At 42.1% G+C, this 24,876-nt stretch overlaps 1 protein-coding gene across 2 annotated transcripts in view; it reads right to left on the bottom strand.

Annotated features, from left to right (window-relative positions):
- The window catches only part of PDHX (pyruvate dehydrogenase complex component X), a 1,629,376-nt gene that overhangs the window by 1,391,935 nt on the left and 212,565 nt on the right, over window positions 1-24,876 (bottom strand). Inside the window, exon 2 of one of the 2 annotated variants that reach the window (XM_044082640.1) lies at window positions 3,757-3,849. The exons of the other annotated variant lie outside the window; for it this stretch is intronic. Coding sequence (XP_043938575.1) covers window positions 3,757-3,849 — 93 coding nt within the window. The remainder of the gene's footprint in view (window positions 1-3,756; window positions 3,850-24,876) is intronic. 2 annotated transcript variants of the gene reach the window in all.

Here is a 24,876-nt window from a genome sequence, read left to right as displayed (position 1 = left end):
AGGGTATAATATAGCCTCTGGTAACAACTCTTTGTACCCACTTGTCTTGGGTTATATTTAGCCAGGCTTCTGAATACAAAGAGATGTGACCCCCGACTGGCCCCAGAGAAAGGAATCACGGCCTTGCTGGTATTGCGGACCTCCCCTGCCTCTAGGGCAACATCTACCATTTCCTCCTCCTCTGAAGGAGGATTCACTCTGTGTGTCCGAAAAGGCCCTCTGGGACTTTTTGAACTACATCTTACCTCCCCTTTGACCTTTGGGGTATGGTCGAGAGGGGACGATAAAACGGACTCCCATGGCAGAGAGAGTCTTTCCTTCCTGCTCACACCGAATGAGTGTTTCTTTCACCTTGGGACCAAACAAGGAGGAACCATCAAATGGGGCATTGGTGAAGGTGGACTTAAAAGGCTCCACAAAATTACACAAGCGCATCCAGGAGTGGTGCCTAAGGGCAACTCCTGAACCCGCCACTCTGGTCGCTCCATCAGCCGCATGGGAGATAAGCCACATGGAGGAGTAAACTACCGAATTTAGGGTGCACAACTGAGCAGAGATCCTATCAGGGACTCCCTCAGGACAAGCACCCTGTATGGAATCTCCTAACTCCTTAAGGAGATCCCTCTGCAACCTCGTGAAATGGGTAAGATAGTAGATTGAAGTGTGAAAGCCGCTGAACTAAATACTCGCTTCCCAAATCTGTTCATCTGTCAAGACTCCTTGTTTGGCGGATGAACACAGGAAGAAGTATCCGCCAACTCCTTCTTCATGGCCGCCTCCACCACTATGCCATCTACGGGAACGCCCTTAGACAAGAATTCTTTTTCAGGAGGGGCAGACAGGAACTTATTTGGTCTTCTAGGAACTGGCTCCACGGCACCGACTAACCAGATCCATTAGCTTGTCGAAAGGTGGAGACACCCAAGAGGCAGAGGGTTGAGACCCAAAAACCTTCAGGTACACTGACTCCTCATCAGAAGGGTTGACAGTGGGCCAGTCACACCTCTGTTTAAGGATCTCCAGGATGACCACAAAGGAGACATCATCAGAGGACGACTTAGGGGACCCCTCTGACTCCTCGAGGTCAGTGTCCGATGTCAGAGACTCATCTTGGGAGTCAATATGCTTCCTCTTGCATACCCTCTTCCGAGGAGGCTCCTCGAAAGGACCTTCTGGGGAGGCCCCGGAAGAGTGGGGGCCACCAGCCGCTGGCTCCTGAGGCTGTGGGTCTCTGCTGTCTCCGGAGAGAGTAGGTACTGAGACTGAAGTGGGAGCCCAGGGGGGAAGAGTGCTTGTACCACTGGCAGGGGCTGTAGATTGTGACAGCACACTCCTCATCACCTCAAAAGCTGACCTCTCCGTCTCGAAGACCCTCCCCGCTCCAAAAAGACAAAGGATGGCGCTGGAGCCCGTGCCATCAGCTCCGAGATAAATGCAGGGTCCGAGCTCACCCTGGCAGAAGCACCGAGAGGAAGGCTCAGAACCAATAAAGATCGATTCAAACCCTCCCCATCAGCGCCGACAGAAGAGCTTCGGTCCCTGGACATGATGGACGGAGCCGAGCGTGTCGGAGCCGAACTTGGCTCCAATACAACAGCAAGGGGAGCTGGAACCCAGGGTTCCTCCATTGGTAACAAGCACTCTGGCTCTGAAAAGTCAACATGGCTCGGAGAAGGAATCACAGATGAGGGCAAAACTGGTTTGAATGACTCCGGAGCCAATTGGATCGGAGCCAACAAAAATTTAGACAGAGCAGATGACTTCAGGAGTCTCAGGTAGTACCCTCACCACATCTTCTTCTGAAAGAATCCTGGAAGATCTGGAAGATAAAGTTGGGAATCTCGACCTAGCAGGCACTGGAGATTTGATCAGCAAGGAGACCGGTAGGGATTCTACAGACTGGCTCCGAGCAGAAGAGTCAACTATTTCCAAAGGTTCAGCTGTCGGCACCGAAGCACTTGTGACCGACTCTGAAACCATGGTGTTCTCCTTCGGCTCTGAAGACTGAGTCATCGAGGAGGCAGATTTTGTCAATTTGGAAGGCAGCTCCGAAACACCAGCCAGTGCCGGAAAAGGCCTTTTTGAACCTTTTGATTTGGAGTCAGATCTTGACTTTGAAGACTTAGACGAAGAAGCCGACGAACCAGATAAGGTTTCTTCGAAGGTTGGCTTCAGAAGACCCCTAAGTATCAGCTTGTTCTTTCTCTCCTGCAACACTCTAGGAGAGAAAGCATGACAGAACAAGCATGATTCCTGCAAATGGATGGCTCCCAAGCAGTAGATACACAGCTACTGTGGCCATCCGTTATTGACATTTACTGGGAGCATTTCATGCATTTTCTGAACCTAGAGGGTTTATGCTCCTTGCTATCCTTAGACATTGCAGACACACATGCAAAACCAAAGGAGAAATAGAGAATAACTGAGGACTAGGTCCTCTAACTAAAACAGGCCTAGCCCTACAGGAGAATTACACGAGGACTAGGTCCTCTAAGTTAAATGGACCTAGCCTGGTGTAAGAAAAAATAGGTCTTTCCACTAAAAAAACAGACCAACAGACAGAGATTCAGTCACATAGGAAAATTTCCAAATAAAATTACAGTGAAGGAGTAACACGAGGACTAGGTCCTCTAAGTTAAACGGGCCTAGCCCTGTGAAAGAACTGGGTCTTCTAAGTCAAACAGACTAAGTATAAAACACCATACACACATGCTCAATAAAGCAGGAAAAAAATTTGCAACTGCAAGTGTAGATAAGACTTTAGCGGATCCCTGCCAAAGACCACCAGTTAACAACCGATTAACAGTAAATTAATCAATAGGAGCCCCTGTTGATTAAGAATGGTGAAACCACCAAAACTAATGATCTAGGCAAAAAAGCTCAACTGCGCCTAACTACTGGTACACAGGATACTACTACTAAGGTCAAACGAGACCACAGGACAATTAAGGTAAAGCCCTATAAATATACTATCCAGTAAATAACAGTAAATATGCAAAAATCAGTTATTAATGAAAAAATTTCAAAGACTTAGCCAGAGCCAAGAGAAGCACATCCAAACTTGTCGATGCAGCAAATGAGATCTGGGGATTGCTCTGGTGCACCATGGGATACCTGCTTAGCCATGAGCCAACCAGAAATCTTCCAGCTTGAAAATCGTCCGAGTCGGAGCTGAGGATCAGCACCGAACCCATATGTAAAAATGAAGGTGAGATTGGACTACCTAACATATATTATTTACTACAATGTATATTTTACCCTAACATGTCTCTTAACACACTGTTAATACTTACACACTCATTAATTCTGGGGAATCTTGTGGCACTGAACCTTAGCTGCCATTTGAGTCCAGCAATATTTAAATTTTCATCTACCACAACCCCTTGTCTGTCTTTTACAATTTGTTCCACTACGAGAAACCCAAACCTATGATTCTGATAATAATTTATATGTCTATACAGGGCATTGGTCAACTTCATATTTTTAATGTCTGTGAAATGTTCGTATATTCTGTCTTTTAATTGTCTACACGTCTTTCCTATATAAAATGCAGAGCACTCCAAACATTTTGCCAAATATATCACATTTTTACTTCTATAATTGTAATGCCCCTTAATAATGATGCCCTTTCCATTAAGGCAAAACTTATTTCCAGTCACCAATATGTGTGGGCTAATTTAACTACTAAATACAACAATGAGAAATAAAGAGCAAATATGTCTTATGAATAGAATGCATATTATATCATATTCCTACTTTTCTTTGTTTCTTGATTGGGGTGCCTTCCATTCGGAGTCTGTAAGTCCTCCTTGTGTTCAATCGGTTTTCGCTGGGAGCTCCAGTTTCCTCCTATATCCAAAAGACATGGCATAGGTGAATAGCTGATTATTTAAACTGACTGTAGGTGAGCATGCCATTTGTGAAAGTATGCATGTATATATATATATCTGTGTGTGCCCTGACAGTCCCCACTGGGTGTCAAAATAGGATCTGGCTCCCTACAATACCTGAATTAGATCAAGCAGGTAACTGGAGAATTAATGAATATATGTTTGTGTTGTCAGAGTCATTAATTGATGCTAAGCACTGCTGAGCAATTGCAAAACTGCACTTGTTAAATGGATGCAGTTTTCTTTTTAATGATCCTGTTAAAATGTTCAATGTTTCAGCCAATTTGCGACTACAGAAACAGAATTTTTGTTACAGCCACCTATGAATTCATGTAGTATAATAAACTACATGTGAACAAACAAGGATTTAGTCAAAAAGAAGGGCCCTTCACAGGATAAAACATTTACTTGTGTATTTTAGCCGGTAACTGAGCTCCATTGGATAATATAACTGGACAAACCAAAATTAGAAGACCAACAAGGGGCATTTATTAATATGTGGCTTTATTTTACTGATACAGTAAATGGGTAAATACCACTGAACTTTTTTTTCAGATGTGACTCAAGTCATACATAAGATATACAGAGTGAAAACTAATTACGTACACAGAGATTTGAATTTGTTACAGAGAACCAGATAGCTACTGGCACTGCAGAGAGTGAGATCTCAGAGGACAAAGTACAGAGATTTTTACACAAAGCCTCTTTATCATAGAACAGGCTTTGCCAGGCAAGAGTTTTAGCACCCACACCCAAGGGATACAGGCTAAATTTATGTAAGGAACTCACCATAACAGCTTGATCTTTGAGAGTATTTGCTTCATTACATCCAGCACTCAGAAGAACATCCCTAGCATCACATTCACAGTTCACATCAGCACTGCACCCTGACAGTAGCCCTTATAGCATATAAAATGCAAAGGCTGGGCCACCATATGCTATTCAGGTCTTTCCTGACTCAACCTCCAATCTTAATAACAATTCTCCGACAGTAAATAAGGCTCCAGCTTTGACAAAAACACCTCCTTGGCTACCCGACAAAATCATTATGCTTTTCAGCTGATACCACACAAATGGCACGACTCATATACTCACTTCACAATAAACATCGATATCCCTCTTATCACAATTAAAATCATTGCATGTTCATGTAATCTTCATCTGATTTACATTCACTACCAGTCTTTATCATGCCCCTGCTCTGACCAAAATGTCACCACAGCTATCCGTCGGAATAACCATCAAGGCACGAAGAATAGTTAATCATGCCTTTATACACATTTCTCAGTTATCTCCAACATCATCATCTCTTTCAGCCAAAAAAAATACAACGGACAGAACTAGTACATTCCTTTACACAAAAAGAAAGAAAACTCCAACTGGATAATATCACTAAAAACAACAGAACCAGCCTCAGTGAGAAGAAAACATTTTATACAATATCTAGTGCGTTAGTTCCACATATAACTGGGAACTTCACCAAAATAACTTACTAAGCACAATATTCACTTAAATGCTATTAAATCACATTACACAAGTCAGCAGACAGTAAAACTAAAAAAAAAACAAGGAAGAATTATTAATTTGACATTTAAAAAGGCTTAACTAAAACATTTTAAACATATCCTTTCTGCTTTAAAATACATTTATGTTAATAAAATCATTTAATCTAGGCCTGAAAGTAACAACTGCCATTTGACCTCCTTAACTTTGAGTGCATTATTTAAGTCCCCCCTCATCCAAGTTAACTTCATTTATACTTTAAAATTAAAATTCCTAAAATTAACACAATAGAGAGCATGTTCAAATAAAACATTCTTTTATCCTTATTTTTGTATGGAAACATTTAATAATAATACTTTATGCAAATGACTGAAAATTATCAATATAGCAGTTGCATTTAGATTGTCTTGAAGGTAGTCTTTTAATTCTTTCTTAAATTTAGTGGGGTTTTTTATTCTCTTCAGACGTCAGGCAGTTCTAAGAGGACAGTCACAGTCTAGAGGAGGCTTTTTCTCCAACACTAGTTTTATATGGAGGGCAGATCAAGTTAAAACCACCACTCTGCAAGCTTCTGAAATCATAGCTGCTTTCCTATATACTAATTCGTGGGCAGTGACCTTGTTTAGTGTCTTAATATTTGTACTTAGTAAAAAGAGTTGCCCTGTTGGGCACCAACAACCAATTTGTGTTTATAAGAAGCTTGCAGTTGTGTGTAAGACGGGATGCTAAAAGGATGGACCTATAGATCCTGCTCTATGCCATTAGGATTTTATTGGTATACTGAAATGAATACAACACCAGAAAAGGAAGACCATATTCTAGTCTGGGTAAAGTACAGTTTTGTACCTACCATAAATGTAGATGTTCGAAGATCCACATTGCTGCAGTCCTTACACTTGGGTAGTCCGCTGTCCTCGGTCGGCCCGAATATCAAAGTATAAGGCTGACGTCGGTCAAGGCGCATTTGACTGACATCAGGACGTCAGGGTACAAATGCGCATGACCGACGTCATATCCTCAGTCTTTTCTTGCCCCAGATGTCAGAAGAACCTAAAAATAAAGGTCAAAACCAAAAGACAGCAAACAAACAACCAACCACCCTTGCACTAATTATATGTACAATATATACAATATACACAATATGTACAACCCAACCCACACAACCACCTCTAACTACAGAGGGGAAGGAGGGAGGGTAAATTGGACTGCAGCAATGTGGATCTTCGAACATCTACATTTATGGTAGGTACAAAACTGTACTATGTTCTTCATCTCACATTGCTGCAGTCCTTACACTTGGGTAGAATCCCAAAGCAGAGGTAAGGGAGGATGGCCAAACTATAAGGAAGCAGGAGCTGCCAAAATGCCCTGCAAAACAGCAGTGGCAAAACCAGCCCTGGATTTAGAGTAAAGTGGTAGGTGATAATGCCTAGAGAAAGTATGCACTGAACTCCAAGTAGCTGCCTCCAAAATATCCTTGGTTGCCACCCCCCTCAAAAAGCTGTCAGTGGCAGTAGCCCTAGTGGAATGAGGCCTAATCCCAGCTGGAATCTCCTTGCCATGATGGGAATAACAGAAAGCAATGCAAAACCCAATCCACTTAGAAATAGTTTGTTTTGACACAGGCTTGCCCTGAGAACTCAAAGCAAAAGAAACAAATAACTGCTGAGACTGCCTGAACCCTTTAGTTCTGTCCAAATAATATCGCAACTGCCTGTGTACATCTAAAGTGTGCAAAATCTTTTCCCCTTTATTTTGGGGATTTGCATAAAAAGTAGGCAAATGAATAGTTTGGTTTAAAGCCACACTAGAAACCACTTTAGGCATAAAGGAAGGATTAGTACGTAAAGATACCCTATCCTTATGGAAAATTAAGAAAGGCTCAACCGCCATAAGGGCCTGCAATTCAGAAACCCTTCTTGCAGAGGTAATGGCCAACAAAAGGCAGTCTTCCATGATAAATATTTCAACTCAGTAGTAGCTGCAGGCTCAAAAGGTTGTAGAGTGAGTTTCTCCAACACAAAATTGAGATCCCAAGCAGGAGTAGGAGCTCTCGTGGGGTCTTATATTCTTTGCCCCTCTAAGAAATTGCTTGAACAAAGGATGAGAAAACAATGGTGGGTCACAGTCATAGTGAGCTGAAATTGCTGCAGCATGAACCTTAATAGAAGAGAAGGACAAACCTTTGTCCAGTAACTCAGTAAGATATTGAAGAGCCACACTTAAATTAGGCTCAGAAACATCAAAATCCTTTGCTGCACTCCAAAATAAAAATCTCTTCCATTTATCTGCGTACACTTTCCTTGTACTAGGCCTTCTAGCTTCCAAAATCACATTCAAAACTTGTTGTGGAAGTTGAGACCCTCTATGGTTCAAAACAGAATATGCCAGGCTGTTAGGTGAAGAGAGTGAAGTTTGACATTGAGCAAATGACTGTCCTCCTGGGACAACAGGTGTGGAATCGAAGGCAAACGCCAAGGAGGCTTCCGTACCAGACTTCTCAGTAATGGGTACCAGTGCTGTCGAGGCCAATCTGGAGCTATTAAAATCATCCTTGGCTTGTCCTGTCTGACCTTTAGAAGTACCTTTGGGAGGAGAGGCAGAGGTGGAAAGGCATACACATGAAGATTGCTCCAATTGAAAGAAAGAGCATCCACTTTCCAAGCTGTGGGATGAAACCTTTTCGTGCAAAACTTTGGCAGCTGATGGTTTAGTGGAGAAGCGAACAGATCTATGTCTGGAGTTCCCCATGACACTGTCAATTTCTGAAATACATGAGGATCCAATTTCCACTCGTGGGGATCCATAATTGCCTGCTCAACACATCTGCTAAGGAGTTCTGTGCTCCCAGCAGAAACCTTGCCTGAAGATTGAGCTGTAAACTGAGAGCAGTCTCCCACAAAATCATTGCTTGCCTGCATAGAGGATAAGAATGTGTTCCCCTTGCTTGTTGATGTACCACATGACAGTTGTGTTGTCTGTTAGAATCAACACCTGCCCTGGAAGAAGTAAATCCTTGAAAGCTATTAATGCAAACTGGACTGCTAACATCTCCTTCAAGTTGATATGTAGATGTTGTAGTCTGGCAGGCCACTTGTCTTGTATCCACTTTCCATTTAGATGAGCTCCCCAAGCTTTGTCTGAGGCATCTGTCGTTAAAATCTGACTCGCCTCTGGCCGGGTCACAGAGAGTCCCTTGTTTAGGTGACATTCCTGAGCCCACCACAAAAATTCCTTTTGAATGCAAGGTATTATTTGAATGACAGTGTCCAGATCCTGGCAGTGCTGTGTCCATACATTTTGAGATACCATTGCAGCTTCCTCATATGCAGTTTGGCATTGGGAAGCACCAGAATACAAGATGCCATGAACCCTAAGGCTTGAAGGACTGTCCTTGCAGTCAGCCCGGACTGATGAGATAGTTGATGGAAGTAAAGGGAAAGATTCTTTTGTTTGTCCGGGGTCAAAAGGCCATCTGGGATGCTGTATTCAGTCTTACACCCAGAAAGCACATGTCCTGAGAGGGTACTAGACTGGACTTTATTTCGTTCACAGAATACCCCAGGCATCTTAGCACTGCTACCACATATTCCAAATGATGAAGAAGCTCGTCCCTTCCTTGAGCCAGAATCAGGCAATCGTCCAAATAAGGATAGATCTGTATTCCTTTTAGCCTGAAGAAAGCTATCACTGGAGCCAGAACTTTCGTGAACACTCTGGGCAGTAGATAAGCCAAAGGGCAATGCAGAGAACTGATAGTGAGAAGTCCCAGCTCGAAAACGCAGATACTTCCTGCAACTTAGTCTGATAGGAACATGAAGGTAAGCCTCCTTGAGATCCAAAGTTACCATCCAATGATCTTTGCCCAGCAGAGGTAAAAGCTGTTGTAACGTCAACATTTTGAACTTGGGAATGTCCAGATAAGTGTTGAGGATAGATAAATCCAAAATTGGTCTCCACGTGTTCCCCTTCTTTGGTACTAGGAACAGGCGAGAATAAAATCCTAGGCCCACTTCTGGCATAGGGACCGGCTGTATGGCCCCTATTTGGAGTAACAGAGAAATTTGCTTGTGAGCCTCTATTCTTTGTTGAGGAGGAACGTCTGGCATGCCTTTGAAAGGAGGCAAGGTATGGAAATAAAACCTGTAACCGTGGTGTATGATATCCAATACCCATCTGTCTTGGGTAATTAAACTCCAATTTTCTTTGAAAAGTGCCAACCTTCCTCCCAAAGGTGCTGCCAGGCGAGAAGGCTCTGGCAGCTGAAAAGGTAGGTCATTGGGTCTGTTTACGAAAGGACTGACCCCTGCCCTCACCGAAGACTGTGCAGGAGAACTCCCTGTTCTAGGCCTGAAAGAGCCCTGAGCTCTGCCCCTACCACGTCTAGATCTACCCCTAGACTGGGAATCATAAGAAGGATACATCCACCCCTTAGTAGGCCAATTTCTACTAAACTTTGGAGGCTGAACCTGCAAAAAATCTTTAACAGTCTGCATAGACTTAGCCTTGTCTTCCATTTTCTTTAAGACTGCCTCAACAGGAGAACCAAACAACACATCAGATTGCAAAGGAGCATCTAAAATCCTTGTTTTAACATGGTCAGATAAATTCTGATCCCTCAGCCAGGCGTGCCTGCGAAGAACTGACCCAGTGGCAGCCACCCTAGACGAGGCCTGTACAGCATCAAAACCACATTGCAAAGAATGCTTACCCACCTGTTCAGAAACATGTACTAAATCTTGTAACAATTTACAATCAATACCTTCCGCCAGAGCATCAACCTTAGACTTCAATTGAGAAAGGAGATAGTTTTGGTATTTCAACATGTGAAACTGGCAATTCAAAGCCCTCATAGCTAGAGTGGAGGAAGTATAAACTTTCTTTCCCCATCTATCCAAGGCCCTGGCCTCTTTATCTGTAGGAACTGGATTCTTGACAACAGAAGCCTTAACACCTTTAGGCCCCTGACTAACAGTTTCCGGGTCTGCCCTAGGACTCTTAAAAAGATACTTATGAGCTTCAGGCACCCTGTAATACCTATCCGGTTTAACAGGAGCAGGAGGCAAAGAATCAGGATTAAGAGAAGCCTCTGTAAAAACATCTTCCACCACATCCAAAACAGGAGGTATAGCCAAAGGCCTATGCTGGGGTAAAACAAAATTCCCTAAGCCTTTTCCTGGAATCAGAGAAGTCCTGACCTTCCCACTTAAAATGCTCCCTCATGGAATGAAGAGTTTCTGAAAGAAAAATCCTCAGGAGGAGAAGCAGAAGGAGTAGAATCATCCACATCAGAATCAGAATAAGGGGAATACTCCTGCAAGTCTTCAGCCGAAGACTCTGAAACATCCGAAGCCTGCTCAAAACTCCCTAGCTCAGGCTCCACCCTAGGTCTCTTATCAGGAGGGGGCAAAGAACCCCTAATCAAAGTAATCAAATCTTCTGCCATTTTAAGCATATGCTTCTTGGGCACAGTACCTGAAGAACTAGGGGTGACACCAACTGAAGCTAAACCTGGCCTGCCTCTGGGAGAAGCCTTGGAAACAGAAGGAGAGGGCCTAACCACCCTAGGAAGGGAGGGGAGTATAGTAACCTGAGAAGCCCCATCAGCCTGACCTGCCTCCTGAGAGGCCACATCCTGCAATAACAAAGTCTCTCCCTGGGATCCCAAAGAAACCTCCGGTGGAACCACCGGCTCCACCGACGCCTCTAAAGAACCGGCATCCGGTACAGACGGTTCTTCTAGCCTAGGCTTAACTGCTTTGTCCTTGCGCTTCTTCGAAGAAGCGGGCGTCGGAGCATCCGATGGCATTTTATAATTGCACCGCTTCCCGAAGACTAACCTGGCACAATCTAACCTTCTCTTTATAGTGCGCTTATTGAATCTAGCACAAGAGCGACACCCAACAACGTCGTGCTCAGGCCCTAAACAAGGAATACACAAAGTATGATAGTCTCTATGCGGTATCTGTTTCCCACAAGAAATACAATTATTCACTTTTTCTGACATCCGGTAAACCACTGAGGCAAGAAAAACTAAAATATTCCCTAGCGGGTACTTAGCCAACTTTGACTCGGTCTGAAACTCCGAAATCGAACAATTTCAGAACGCCAACCGGCACTTGCAACGCTGCTTCTGCATCGGACCATGCGGCAAAAAAGACTGGGGATATGACGTCGGTCATGCGCATTTGTACCCTGACGTCCTGATGTCAGTCAAATGCGCCTTGACCGACGTCAGCCTTATACTTTGATATTCGGGCCGACCGAGGACAGCGGACTACCCAAGTGTAAGGACTGCAGCAATGTGAGATGAAGAACATCAGAATATTTTTCAGCTTCAGCTAGCTTGTTGTGGGTGACAGAATATGGCTGATTTTGTTACTTTAATAGCTTACCATATTCTAGCTTTAACTCAAACTTACATTTTTAAACAGTCCTTCCATCAATCCATCTCTTATATTACTCTTCCAAACTGCTATCCACTACAGTGACTAATACTTTGCCATATTCTAGTCTTTATTCTTTTATGCTTTAATGCAGTCCTTTTATCATTGCCTTGCTTTGCTTCTGTTTGCTTTCTTTCTATAGTTTAACACCTCCCTATTTTTAAGCTCCATATATTTCAATACACATAACAGTAAGAGAAAAAAGTACTGTTTAGTAAACGCACATTAAAATGCATACAATCCTCTCTCTGACTCCAGCTAAATTTTCCTAGATAACGAACGGTTTTAATAAACATCTATTTTGAAAATATTACATACAAATATTTAACAAAAAAGCTATATATTTAGTTTTACTCCTTTCAAAACTAACAATAAGCACCTGTGTAATAATTTGACTTACATGCAGAATAAGAAAAAAATGTGTAGGGAAGTCCCCTCATGTTGTATATTAATTCCAAATTATTGCACATTGGAATGGTTAATAGCTCACCAAGTTCTGCAAGAAGCTCAAACTTTACATTCTCAAATGGTTAAAACTTAACATATGCTCCAATATTAAGATTATCTTGAACAAGCTGATATACAGACACTTACATAAATATTGAAATGATGTTGTCCATTTCATTATGCATTACGAATGGGTGTTCAGATCCATCCTCAGATCCAACTCAACCATTTCCAACAGACATACGATCCAAGCCTCAAACTCCTCCCTCTCTCATGATGCCTTACTCCTCTTCAAATGCTCAGATCTTGTTTGCTGCCATTCTGGGCAGACGCAACTGTGAGTCTCTCTGAAGCTAAGTGAATTTTCTCTGTTTTCTTCCAATAAACTTCCTGTAAATTAAAGCATTTTTCTTCTTTTTTGACAGCTGATCCATAGTTACAACCTATCCTCCCATTAGGCAGTTTTTACCTGTAGTTTTTCACTGGCATTAGGGCTCTTCCTGCCTTCCTTCCTTTCCTCGTTTTCCTTTTCTCTTTCTATTCTTTCACTTTATATAAAAAAAAAAAAAAAAAAAAAAAAAAAAAACTTTATATATGTTTTAGTTATATTTGTAGCTTGTAAGTATTAGTGGTTAGTGGTGAGCTTTGAGTGCAAGTAGCGCTTATATAACTGCTTCACTTCCAGAAAGGCAGAAAAACCTGAAAAACCCTCTGGCTTTAAGTGGTGTGCCTCTTGTGGGTACAAGATTCTCCAATCGGATGCCCACAAGAGGTGCGTTTATTGCTTTGGTCCAGAGCACTTGGAGATGTTGTGTGACATCTGCTTAGCCTTCAATCCCCAGGCTCTCGCCGAGAAGGAAGAAGCTTATTTTGAGAGGCCTTCTTCCCTCCTCTGGAATCCATACTCCCATTTCAAAGAAGAGTGCCCCCTCTGCTTCCATAAGGACATCAGCTTCAACATCTGAAAAGCGCAGGAAGCTTTCAGATCCGTCAACATCAGATCCAGCTTGTCCTTGCATCTCTCCAGATCTGAGAGGACCTTCGGATCTAAGGGAGTTGGTGCCAAAGAAACCTGCGCTGCCAGATTTCTTTACCTCAGGTCTGAGGAGTCTCTCTGAGCTGTCACAAGTCTTTAGAATCCATAGCCCCTCGTCTCAGAAGCAGACTCAGAGTCACTCCCACCTGGACCGTCGATTTCGGAGTCATACCTTGCACTGGAGCAAGTTCCCCTCACCAGCTCAGACCACCTGGCGAAGCATTTCACAGGTTCAGTCAACTCATTCTTCCCTGTCTTCTCAAGCTTCTCGGCTATCTCACTCTGATATGGATCAGATGATGAGGAATTTCCTTAAAGCCCAAATCCAGCTGGAGATTTTGTCCTCTCCGACCCACGCTGGAGCCATGAGAGCTCTGACCCTGGTACAGCAACCTCCTCCTCCTCTGATCCAATCCTCGGCTTCGGAGCTGCAGAGCCTAGTATTCCCGAGTGGACAGGCGTCAGATTGTGGAATATCTCTTTCCCTGGCTCTGACAGTACCCCAGATCGGTTTGGCTCTGATTTTGTTAGAGTAGAGCAGATCCTGAATCTGAAGGGTCGGTGCTGGGTCCTTGGGATTGGTGTTGGCTCTAACCTTCTTGGAGTCATCCCTTCCCCTGGGGCCTTGGCATTCGACAGCTCAGATCCAGTGCCTTCTGGTAGGTCAGATTCGGGGTGGCCTCATCTCTTTCTCCCTTACAGGCTTCGGCCTCTAGGTTGGGGGACAGATTCTCCCATCATCCTTGGCATTCCAGGTGGTAGGGAGGGCTTTCTCGACACCCTAAGACATGGTCCTTCCTCCATCAGCGCCTACCCAATCCTCTGTGGATCGAAGTTTTGCTCCCATCCATCCAATCCATGGTCAGCCCCTCCCATAGTGTCTCCAGTCTACCCCTCAGCAAGGGGTTCCCCCTGTCCTCCAAGTCCTTCCCTAAGTATCCCACAGAGGAGGTCCCCCAAAAGCACTGGTGCAAAAGGAAGCACATAAACTCCCCCCTGGTGTCTCTGACATTCGGGCACTGAGACCGAATGGAATCAATAAACTCTGAAGTCATGGTGTGAACTGGTGAAGGAACTACTGGTTGAAATGGGGAGAGCCTCATGGATCCGGAACTGGATGAGGCGGACACAAGCCCCATCTGGATTTGTGTCTCGAGGAACTCCCTCATGAACTTACTGACATCCCCAGAGAGCAAGCTTTGGGAAGACCTAGACGAAGCCGTCCATGGGGAATGGGATGCATACCTCCTGAAAGGCATCAGCAAAGAAGACCCTGGTACTGACACAGCCAGAGCCGATGTCATGGGAATGCCACTCGGCCCTGTAGCCATGGAGGAGGAACGGGGTAGAGGAGAGTGAGAGGTAAGGGAGCTCGGAACTGATCACATCAGTTCCGAAGACCTAGATTTTTTCTGCAGAGGGTCTGAGGAGGAAAGAGTGGGAGACAGCTTCCTGGACTCCTGTTAATCCTTGGGCTTCTTAGCTGGGGGCTGAGCCCCTGATGTGGAAGGAACCCCCAATGTGGTGAAAGGAGGAAGCAACCCCTTCAGAATGAGTTTGTTTCTCCTATCTGCCAGACCCTGGGGGTGAAAAGCCCTGCATATATCACAGGGGGCATCCATGTGGAGAGAGCCCAAACAGTACACGCACTCCCCGTGGGCGTCAGATAAGGGAATCTTCCACCCACAGGAAGTGCACTTTTTAAAGCCTAATGGCTATTGATCAGCCATGGAGAAAAAGGGATGAGGAAATGAAGAAGAAGAAGAAAAGCTTTTTATTTTTTATTTATTTATTTAAGTTTTTAATAAGGAAAGAAGCTTAATGGACAGAACATGGAGTCTAGAGAGGAACGAAAGGTAAAAGATGAGATTAGACAGGTAGGAAGCACAAAAAAGGAAAAACTCACCCAAAAAACATTGAAGGAGTAGCTCAAGCCAGAAACTGCTGCTAACACCAAGTTTGGCAAACAAGATCTGAGGTAACATGGGGGAGCGGGGCATTATGGGTAGGTTGGAGGAGCTCAAGTTTGGAGTCTCGAGTTGGAAGAAGGCAGCCAGTCGATTCCAGGTACAGGAACTGAGTTCCCACAGGTTAATGGAATGAAGTGGACAACATCAGATCCCTAGTTTCATCCTTATTTACTGAGTGTATGTTAGGCTAGTTCATGGCTAGTCTTTGCATTAGGGCAGTTCCAGGCCTGTCAGCTCAGAACTAAGGGTTTAATGTTTTTTCCATCCCACCCACGGTGTATCTGTTGTTGCCTGCCCCTTATAATAATCTGACATTGACAACATAATTCTCTCCCTCTGCCCGTATTGGCTGTTGACAATAGGCACATTAGTATCATTTTGCAAAGTCTTTCTTAAACTACTCTCCAGGATAAAAGACCTTTGATAAAATTGCTTAATATTGAGTGTACTGATGCTGCTTGCTCAGTTCCCATAATCCCTTATTACTGTTCTTTAATTTATAAACTTCCAAAGTTCACACACCTTTATCTGTATATTTACTTAATTCATGCCTAGTACCTTGGTTCAGCAATGTATTGACCTTAGTATTACCATATCTCTGCTTAGTTTCTTGCCATACTACTTGAAAATTCCCATATATGTATTATATTGTATTTCCATTCATTCTGTATATTCTTTTATTGCATGTTATGTAATTACTTCCGAAGTTATGTAATTACTTCAAAAGTATGTATACTTAAAATTTGATCTGTGTTTATCTTTGTTCTTACTATTTGTTTACTTAAAACTTTTTTGGGGGAGCTTTTCTCCTCAGGTCTCTGCTGAAAAAGGGCTTCTAAGAACCCAGACAGACTAACCCTTTTAAAAAATGTAAAAATAAATAAATAAATACATTTTGGTGTTATATTAGTGATTTTTTTTCACTATAATTAGTTTACTGGTTCTTGCTGGTGACAGAAGGTATCCAAGCTAGTTGTTTTGTATTGAACTTTAAATACTCAGTAGCAAGTCCACCAAACATTATCCTAATCAAACCGAACTCCAAGCAGTTATAGGTACCCCTATCCCCGGACCCATTCCTGTTGGTATCATTGAACCATAACTTCGCTAGCCAGCCTGATTGAGATTAATATCTTGAAACAGTACAAGAATTGTCGCATGCTGTATGACGATTATCCATTACTCAAACAGCATAATACCAAGAATTGTCGCATGCTGTGTGACGATTATCCATTACTCAAACAGCGTAATACCAAGAATTGTTGCATGCTGTGTGACGATTATCCATTACTCAAACAATGTAATACCAAGAATTGTCGCATGCTGTGTGACGATTATCCATTACTCAAACAGCGTAATACCAAGAATTGTCACATGCTGTGTGACGATTATCCATTACTCAAACAGCGTAATACCAAGAATTGTCGCATGCTGTGTGACGATTATCCATTACTCAAACAGCGTAATACCAAGAATTGTCGCATGCTGTGTGACGATTATCCATTACTCAAACAGCGTAATACCAAGAATTGTCGCATGCTGTGTGACAATTATCCATTACTCAAACAGCGTAATACCAAGAATTGTAATACCATGAATTGTCACATGCTGTGTGACGATTATCCATTACTCAAACAGCGTAATACAGTGTATGAGGGATGTACATATATAATATCTCTGGAGGTAAAAAATCTCACACACACAGTAAACTCAGACACCAGATCATCAGCAGTACACCACACATCACACCTCTCCAAGGCTGTTGTAATACAGACAATCCATAATATGCTAAAGTTCTAAAGATTAACCTGGCTATACCTAAAAGACCTCCAAAACACAACACAGTCACAACGCACACTGAGCAATTTAGGTCTACTTCCTGACATAGCACCAGGAGTCCCAAAGTCAAAGATGCTGAGAATGTAAGGCAAGTATCGACCCAACCAAACATTCTTGTTATAGGTTACTTCATTGTAAGACATACAAATGTGCTTCTTATCAGGCTGAGCAAGCAAAGTGTAAATGGTTAGTTGCTTATCTGGTTCCAGGATCATGCATGGACTCAAGTCCTTTTATAACAAGTACCAGTATGACTATGTCACATTTCCAGCCATTGCCAATGTCTTGAGGTGTGCCACTCTGGACTGTATAAAAACAGATTTTCTGGAGCTCTCAGACTATACATTCAGGCCAAGGCAGGTATGACATGAGCAAAAAATAATTGACTTCAATAATTGGCTTAGTTTTTGGTGTCATTCAAAGGGGCTCCAATATTTATCAGTCTGGAAGGATATGATTGACAGAATATGCTGCATTGCCAGGGATGGCCAGTGTATGTCCCCTGTCAGGTTTTGATTATTTACAAAGGCATTGTTCACCCCCATAGTGCTTTTTTTAGGCAATGCCAACCTGATAAACCATCAACATAAAGAAACAAAACCTGAAAAACATGAAAGTATTACTGATCAGTGCTAGCAGCCTAAACAAGAAACTCCACTCCCTACATGCCCTTCTCACCCTTGAAGACAATGACATCTGTGTAACAACAGAGATGGCTTATAATAATGGCTAGTACTGTAATGCCTTCCACAAGTTTAGAACAGCTACTCTGGAGAAGGGTAAAAGGTGGAGGTGTCTCAATCTTCATCCAGAAGAGACTCACAGCAGGGCTGGCAAAGAAGCATAATGCACTACAGCTTTTTTATGTCCAAGAGAAAGGTCTTGTATCTTATATTAGCTAGCTACATAACTCCCTCTATTGCATAAGAAAGCCACAATGTCTACTTACAGGAGCTAGAATCATTCACTGTTAAACCCAATACCATTTTCCTAGGTGATTTAAACTATCCAACTTCAGACTGGGAAACCTTCACTACCACTAGTGCACAAGCACTAATTCGTGGACTTTTGTTACTACAAAAGCTCTGGAACAATCAGAGTACCCACTAGGGAGGAATAACATCTCGGATCTTGTCCTTACTAATACGGGGCATCTTTTCCTGTCCCTTGTGTATCTTCATTTTTTGCTATGTCTAACTATAAAGCAGTCTCTTCCGAAATAAACCAGAAATCCCTTTTATCCAAGGTAACTATAAATTTCTTAAAGGCAAACTACCTACTCCTTAGTGATATACTGGCTAGCTTCAAAACCCACCAAACCCAGTTAACTCCACTGAATACACAAAAACATACACCACCACACTATAACAGCATGTAAACAACTGCACAGATATAGCTGTACTCCATTGAAACAATTTCAGGGCAAACCCCAGAAACAAACCTACATGGCAGAGCCATAATATCAACAAAATTTATGACAAAAGGAAAGTAATTTTGACCAAAAGTTAGAAGAGTAATTCCCAGAATGTTAGAGCCCGTGTTGCTGAAATAAACAAACTCGGAATTTTAATAAAATTCACCAAAGCCAAGTTTGAGGTTTAAATACAGTAAACTCTCAGCTAACTGGCACCCATGGGGATTGGTAGATGCCAGATAACTAGTTTCTGGATGCTTGAAAGTTACTATTAAAAATAGGCCTGACTAATACTGTATCCTATACTATTTGGTTTGACTTGTTCTCAGGTTGGGAAGAGAGGGAATTTATTCCTACCTTCCTTTTAAAACTCAAAAACTCTAAAAACGTAAGTTATGTTTCTGCAGGGAGAAAACAGAAAGCGCAACACATGAAAATTGTACTGTATTTTTTCGATTTTTTTTTTTTTTTTTTTTTGCGGTTGCTTGAGTTCCTGTTAACTGAGAACTTACTGTAGCTACCCAAGCCAAAATCACAAGGCTGTGAACGATGTTACCTATACTGTACTGAGACAGAAGATATAGCGAACCTACTGGACAATACATTTAGCTCTAACTTTACCACTCTCTCCCCCTCTGTCTGTCCCTCAAGATATACCTGAAACAGGTTCGACTCCAGCTAGCAAATAAGACCAAGTCCTATAAGTGTTATCAAAAGCTAAAAATACTACATTGACATATGCTGACAATATCCCTGCATGCATCTTATATAGCATGAAGCTTGATTTAGCCACAACCCTAATAACACAATTCATTCTCAGCCTCCATACAGGTTTTGTTTCCCCTACATAGCAGAGGACCTTCCACAGAACCAGACAACTACAGTCCCATTAGTTTGATTGGTCTCATATGAAAAGCCATAGAAAGACTTGTCATGGAACTAATCAATCAGAACACAGGAAACTTCCAAACACTGGACATGTCTCTGTTTGGATTCATCAAGGGCAGATCATGTTTACTCAACCTGATGGATTTTTTTTGAAAAGGTCACTAAAAGAATGGATGAAAGCAAAATGGTTCATACCACTTACCTTGATCTGGTCTAAGCTTTTGACACAATTCCCCACTCAGGTAATGAAGAAAAACTAAACAAACTGGTAATAAACCCCTATGTCACCCACTGGATTGCCAACAGGCTCACAGATAGGATGCAGGAAACCAAAACAGGGGAAGTTACTTCCACAAAGAGACCATCACCAGTGGGGTACCCCCGGATTCTGTGTTGGGACCTCTCCTGTTTGTCATCTACTTTTCTGAAGTAAAAGTCAATATCAAAGGGTTCTGGCTGACTAAGTTTGCAGATGATTGCCAAGCTAGGAGCAGTTACTGAATCCCCAAATGACTTAGCCATCCTGCAGGAAGGTTTGTCCCAAATAAATAACTGCTGCCAAAATCATGAACTGAAACTAAATGCCAAACAAATGCATTATTGTATCTTTTGGGAAGTTATCTATCCCAGACAACTGCCACATTAACAATATGCCTCTAAGAGCTTACCTAGTTGTTTAGGAATTGGAAACTCATGTGGATAGTGACCTCATTTTTGACCAATGTATCCATTGCTGCAAGAAAGTATTTCTATACTGCATAGCCTGTAAACAAAGGGACTGTGTCTATATCTAGGAATGTTATTATCCCCACCTCCTCAGCTCTCGTTAGATCAATCATTTAATGCCCCCTTTAGCATGTACCTGTCTAGACACATGCAGTAACTGGAACATCCACAGAAGTATCTTACTAAAAGGATACAGGGCCTAAACATGTTCTACATGGACAGAATCAAAGCCCTTTCGCTAAACTCGGTATCCTACAGACTGCTAAGAGGTGACGTGGCTGGCAAAGGAGGCATCTTTTGACCCAATATTGATGGATTTACTGCACATCAACAAGTCAAAAGGCATCAGAAATACTCAGTCTACGGATCTAAACCTCTTCTGCAACATCAGCAGAACAGTTTGGAAGGACAGGTATATCTTGCAGAGGATACAGCTGCTCTGGAACAGACTCCCTATCCAAATAAAACAAAGTTCATACCTGTATTGAAGTGCAACTTGGATCTATTAATGGGAAAAGGGAAAATTACCCCAAGACTGTCCTCTGTTCTACTAATGTACAGAGGCTGTTCCTAAATGTTTCATCACACCCAGGAGTCCCTCCAATTATCTATGGTACAATCCCAGTTATTATCATTAGGGGTAATATACAATTATTGACAATGGGATTGATAAGGCCAATCTTTAACTTGATGGGATAGGTTAATTTTAGCACAAAAATGGAAATTGTCTAGGCTTAAAATGGCCCACAAACGCAGCTAGATTAATACTTACCTATGAATGTATGATTAAACCCTTAGACTCATGTTTCTAAGCTTATCTCAGGTTGAATTTATCCCTTCATAATATTCCACTTTATTTGTCCTTTGCAAATTATAACAGTTCTTATTGCCCCTCAAAATATCTACAACATTCTCCCTACTTGTATTTTAGTTTATATACCACATAGGCACCAACTTAATTCTCCACTACAAAATTTTATTATCGTTCAATACTGTATTTAAGGTAGCTATTGATTGTCTTAGGAGGTATGGCAACCTGCCAGAATTTCTCCAATAAAACCAGAATGAAACCCTGACAAAATCCTGAAAAACTGTCCCAACCAAACAGATTAACCATTACCATTTTGACTGATCTTGTACTTTATCTGTACAGGCTGAAAGTACAGTGAAGGGTCTGCAACCCTAAGCCCCACACTCAATTCCTCTGTCATAACCAGTCATTCTTATGAGATGCTGAGCTCTTGTCCATTATATAAATCAGTGATAATACATTTCAGTGCCATCAAAAATGTATGAACTACATTGTCCAAAAAAAACATATAAAACATGGACGGTGCAGTGGTAGCATTGTTGCCTCACAGCAAGAGGTTCTCCGGTTCGATTCTTGGCTGGGGTGCCTTCTGTGCAGAGTCTGCATGTCCTCCCTGCATTCATGTGGGTTTTCTCGGGGTGCTCCGGCTTCTTCCCACATTACAAAGACGGGCATCTGCAGCATTTCTCCCTGGGCCTCCGCTGAAAATTTGCTTCGTTCTAAGTCGGACTTTCTCTGTTAACAAATGTTAAATAAATAAATAAAAATACAACAAAAGAACTTTAAAGCCTAGACTAAAAGATCTAATTCTTTTGTACTATAATCTATATCTTAACTCTTGAAATTCTTTGTACATTACTCTTTCTTGAAACATCTTCACCTCCACCCTTCCTCTTTTTATTCATTCAGTTCTACCTCCTGATTCCACATCTGTATCCATATCCTTTCCTCCTCTAGCTCCTTCTGCCAAAATCTCCCTCTTCCAATCTTAATTCTTTCCTAACTCATGACCTCATCTACACAAACAACTACACTAAGTTTTTGCACCAATTATGTATGTTCACATGCTTTATTTTTTACATTTTAGGTCTTCCTTTTACATTTGGCAAATGTCTATTTAAGTTACTACAGACTACTTGTACTTAACTTGGAGCTTTTTACCCCAGGCTTCTGCTGAAAATGTTTTTTTTTCACTTGGACATTCTCAGCCAAAAGGCAAAACATGAAACTAAACAAATAAATAAATAAAATGTTTGAATAGATCACTGTTGTAGTAGCTATTACATATGCAACATATCCTACCAAGGATATGATACATCTGTCTAGTCTAAAAAGCATTCAGACTCCTTCGTCATGTGTGGTACATCTGCCCTCGGTATACGAGGGACACAGAGACACACCATATCTAGGAGCTTTCTTGGCCAGAAATGGGAGGCTAAAACCTAAAGCTCTAAGTAAAGTCATACCAGATGAGCAAAAGAAAGGATGCCCCACCACCATCGAAATAAAGGAATACAATGGGGATGAAGAAATTATGCTAGTAATGCAAAAGAGATCCATTTGAACATATACTGCTATGACAAGTACACCACACAACCATACTGTGTTCTTCATCAGGTGCTTGTTGCACTAGATGGAGATAGCCCAGAATCGATAATTCCTTGAAGAGCAAACACAGCGTCCACCCCTTTCCAGAAAGCCCCAGTTGTGGCATGTTGAAGCACTTTTTTTTGTTTGTTTTGCATTTTCCTCCCAACTTCCATCATTTTTCCCAGACAGGCCCTCATGCCCCATCCCCATTGGGTCTACCAGCCACTCCATTTCCCCAAGACTTATTCCAGTAACTGGTAGGGCCAGTCATGGATCAAAGGCAACAGGGCTCAGTATGTCTGAGCTTCTATCCAAGGGGAGGGCCTTTCTTGGCCTATCCTGTTTCTCCCCCCACCCTATGTGGAAATGTGGCATGGTCCCTGAGTCAGCATGCAATATGGGCGTCTGGTATATTGCTAAGCCACCATGGCAAATCATCCATGCCCGCTGTCACTCACTGACCATGCCTCCTCTGATGATGTCTCTGACATCTACCAGGGATCATCGTCAACAGACACCTGCATACCATCATCCACCTCCAGGATGGACATGTCCATCCCTCCCTACCACTCTGTCAGTCATCTGAGATGCTAAATGAACGTTAGTCTCCTGGGTCATAGTCAGGGCTTTATCCCTTTAAGCCACCAGAGAGATTTTTGCTATGATTGCGAAAGTAGAAGTTGAAAGGAATGGGAAAGGCATCTAGAACTAGACTGTTTAGATATTGGTTGTTCCTTTTTCTTACCTTCATACAAACAATTGGTCAGATTTCAGGAAATCTTTAGATTTGACCACATAAAATCTAAGTTTTCTGTGAACATCCCGGCAAAGAAAAATCTTTTCACCTTTGTTTTGAAGGTCATGATAGAAAACAGGAAGCTGTAGAGATTAGAGTAAATTTACACACAACTTTAGGCAAAAGGGAAGAGTTGTTCTGACATTCAACCTACTCTTGTGAAAGACTAAAAAAAAGAGTGAACAGACATAATGGCCTGTAATTCAGATACCTGTCTAGCGTAGGTTAAGTCTACCAACTGAGCAGTGTTCCACGTTAGAAACTTTAGACAAAACCTAGCTAAATGTTAAAAGAGTGGTAGAGTTAATTTCACTAAAACAAAACTCAAATCCCAAGAAGGAGCCACCCTTTTTCTTAGTGGTCTAATATGCAAAACATTGTTTAAAAATCATTTGACTTGAGAAAAGAAGGAAAGAGAAGGATCCAGTGGCAGACGTGCTGAAATGGCTGAGAGGTGTACCTTTACTGAAATGTACATAAGGTCCAAATTGAGAAATCCACACAGGTACTGGAAAACGAAGGTGTTACACTGCTTGAGATGGGTCCGGTATTTTGTCACCAAAAAGAAAATATTTTCAGTTAGGATAAATATTATCTAGTAGCATGACTTCTTGAGTCCTTTAGAACCTGTTGCACATCTTCAGAAAAACGGTGCCTAAAAGGGATCAGAAGCCTATCATCTTAACGTTTCATTTTCGATTGTTGGGATGAATCACCGATCCCTCGCTCATTCTGTGTGAGCAAGTCCATTGTTTGAGGAAGCTTTTTGTAAATGCCCCTGCCAGTTGCATGACAAAGAAGAAACAGTACTCTCTGGCCAAAAAGTAGTCATTAGTAACATCTTTGGTAAGTCCTTTCTTATTTTTTGAAGGACGTTGGAAATGGGGGGGGGGGGGGGTGCGGCATAAAGATATACCCTGTCCAGGGGATTTCAAATGCATCCATCTTTCAGGCCTCTAAGCAACATGTCCTGGAGAAAAAGAGTTTTAACTGTCTCTTTAGACTGGAGGTAACAAACAGTATTTGTGGGGCTACCCAATGGCGGACTATCTCTAAGATGTTTGATCAATGTCTGCTACTACTTTCTGCACTTATGAGATATAGCCTGCCATATTTATGCCCCAACATATCCTTGTTCAGCCTATGTATGGGTTGTTTGTCTTCAAAGTACAAAGGTTAAAAACTACCATAGGAATATAAGACCAAGTTTCTTAAGATTATCAGAGATCAATAGTGCAGTAAGTACCTATAAAGCTATGAAAGAAATGTTATGTGCCAGCCTATTAGGGCTAATAGGGAAAGGGGGTAAAATATCTTATTCCTCCTTGTTTGTTTATATACCATACCAAACTGGTGTTGTTTATCACCACCAAATGGACTCCTAGAAACTACAACTGATTCAGCTCTTTTAGGACATTTATCAGTGCCATAATTTCCTCCAAAGTGATGTATTTGTGCTGCAGTTGTGGGTTCCAAACTCTTGGCACCTTTATAACCTGAGACACAATGCTCCAGGTGAA

The sequence above is a fragment of the Protopterus annectens genome, chromosome 9.part0, assembly GCF_019279795.1.
Source record: "Protopterus annectens isolate FY-2018-M chromosome 9.part0, PAN1.0, whole genome shotgun sequence".
Taxonomy (NCBI): Eukaryota; Metazoa; Chordata; order Ceratodontiformes; family Protopteridae; genus Protopterus; species Protopterus annectens.
This window is presented reverse-complemented; position numbering and strand designations above follow the sequence as displayed.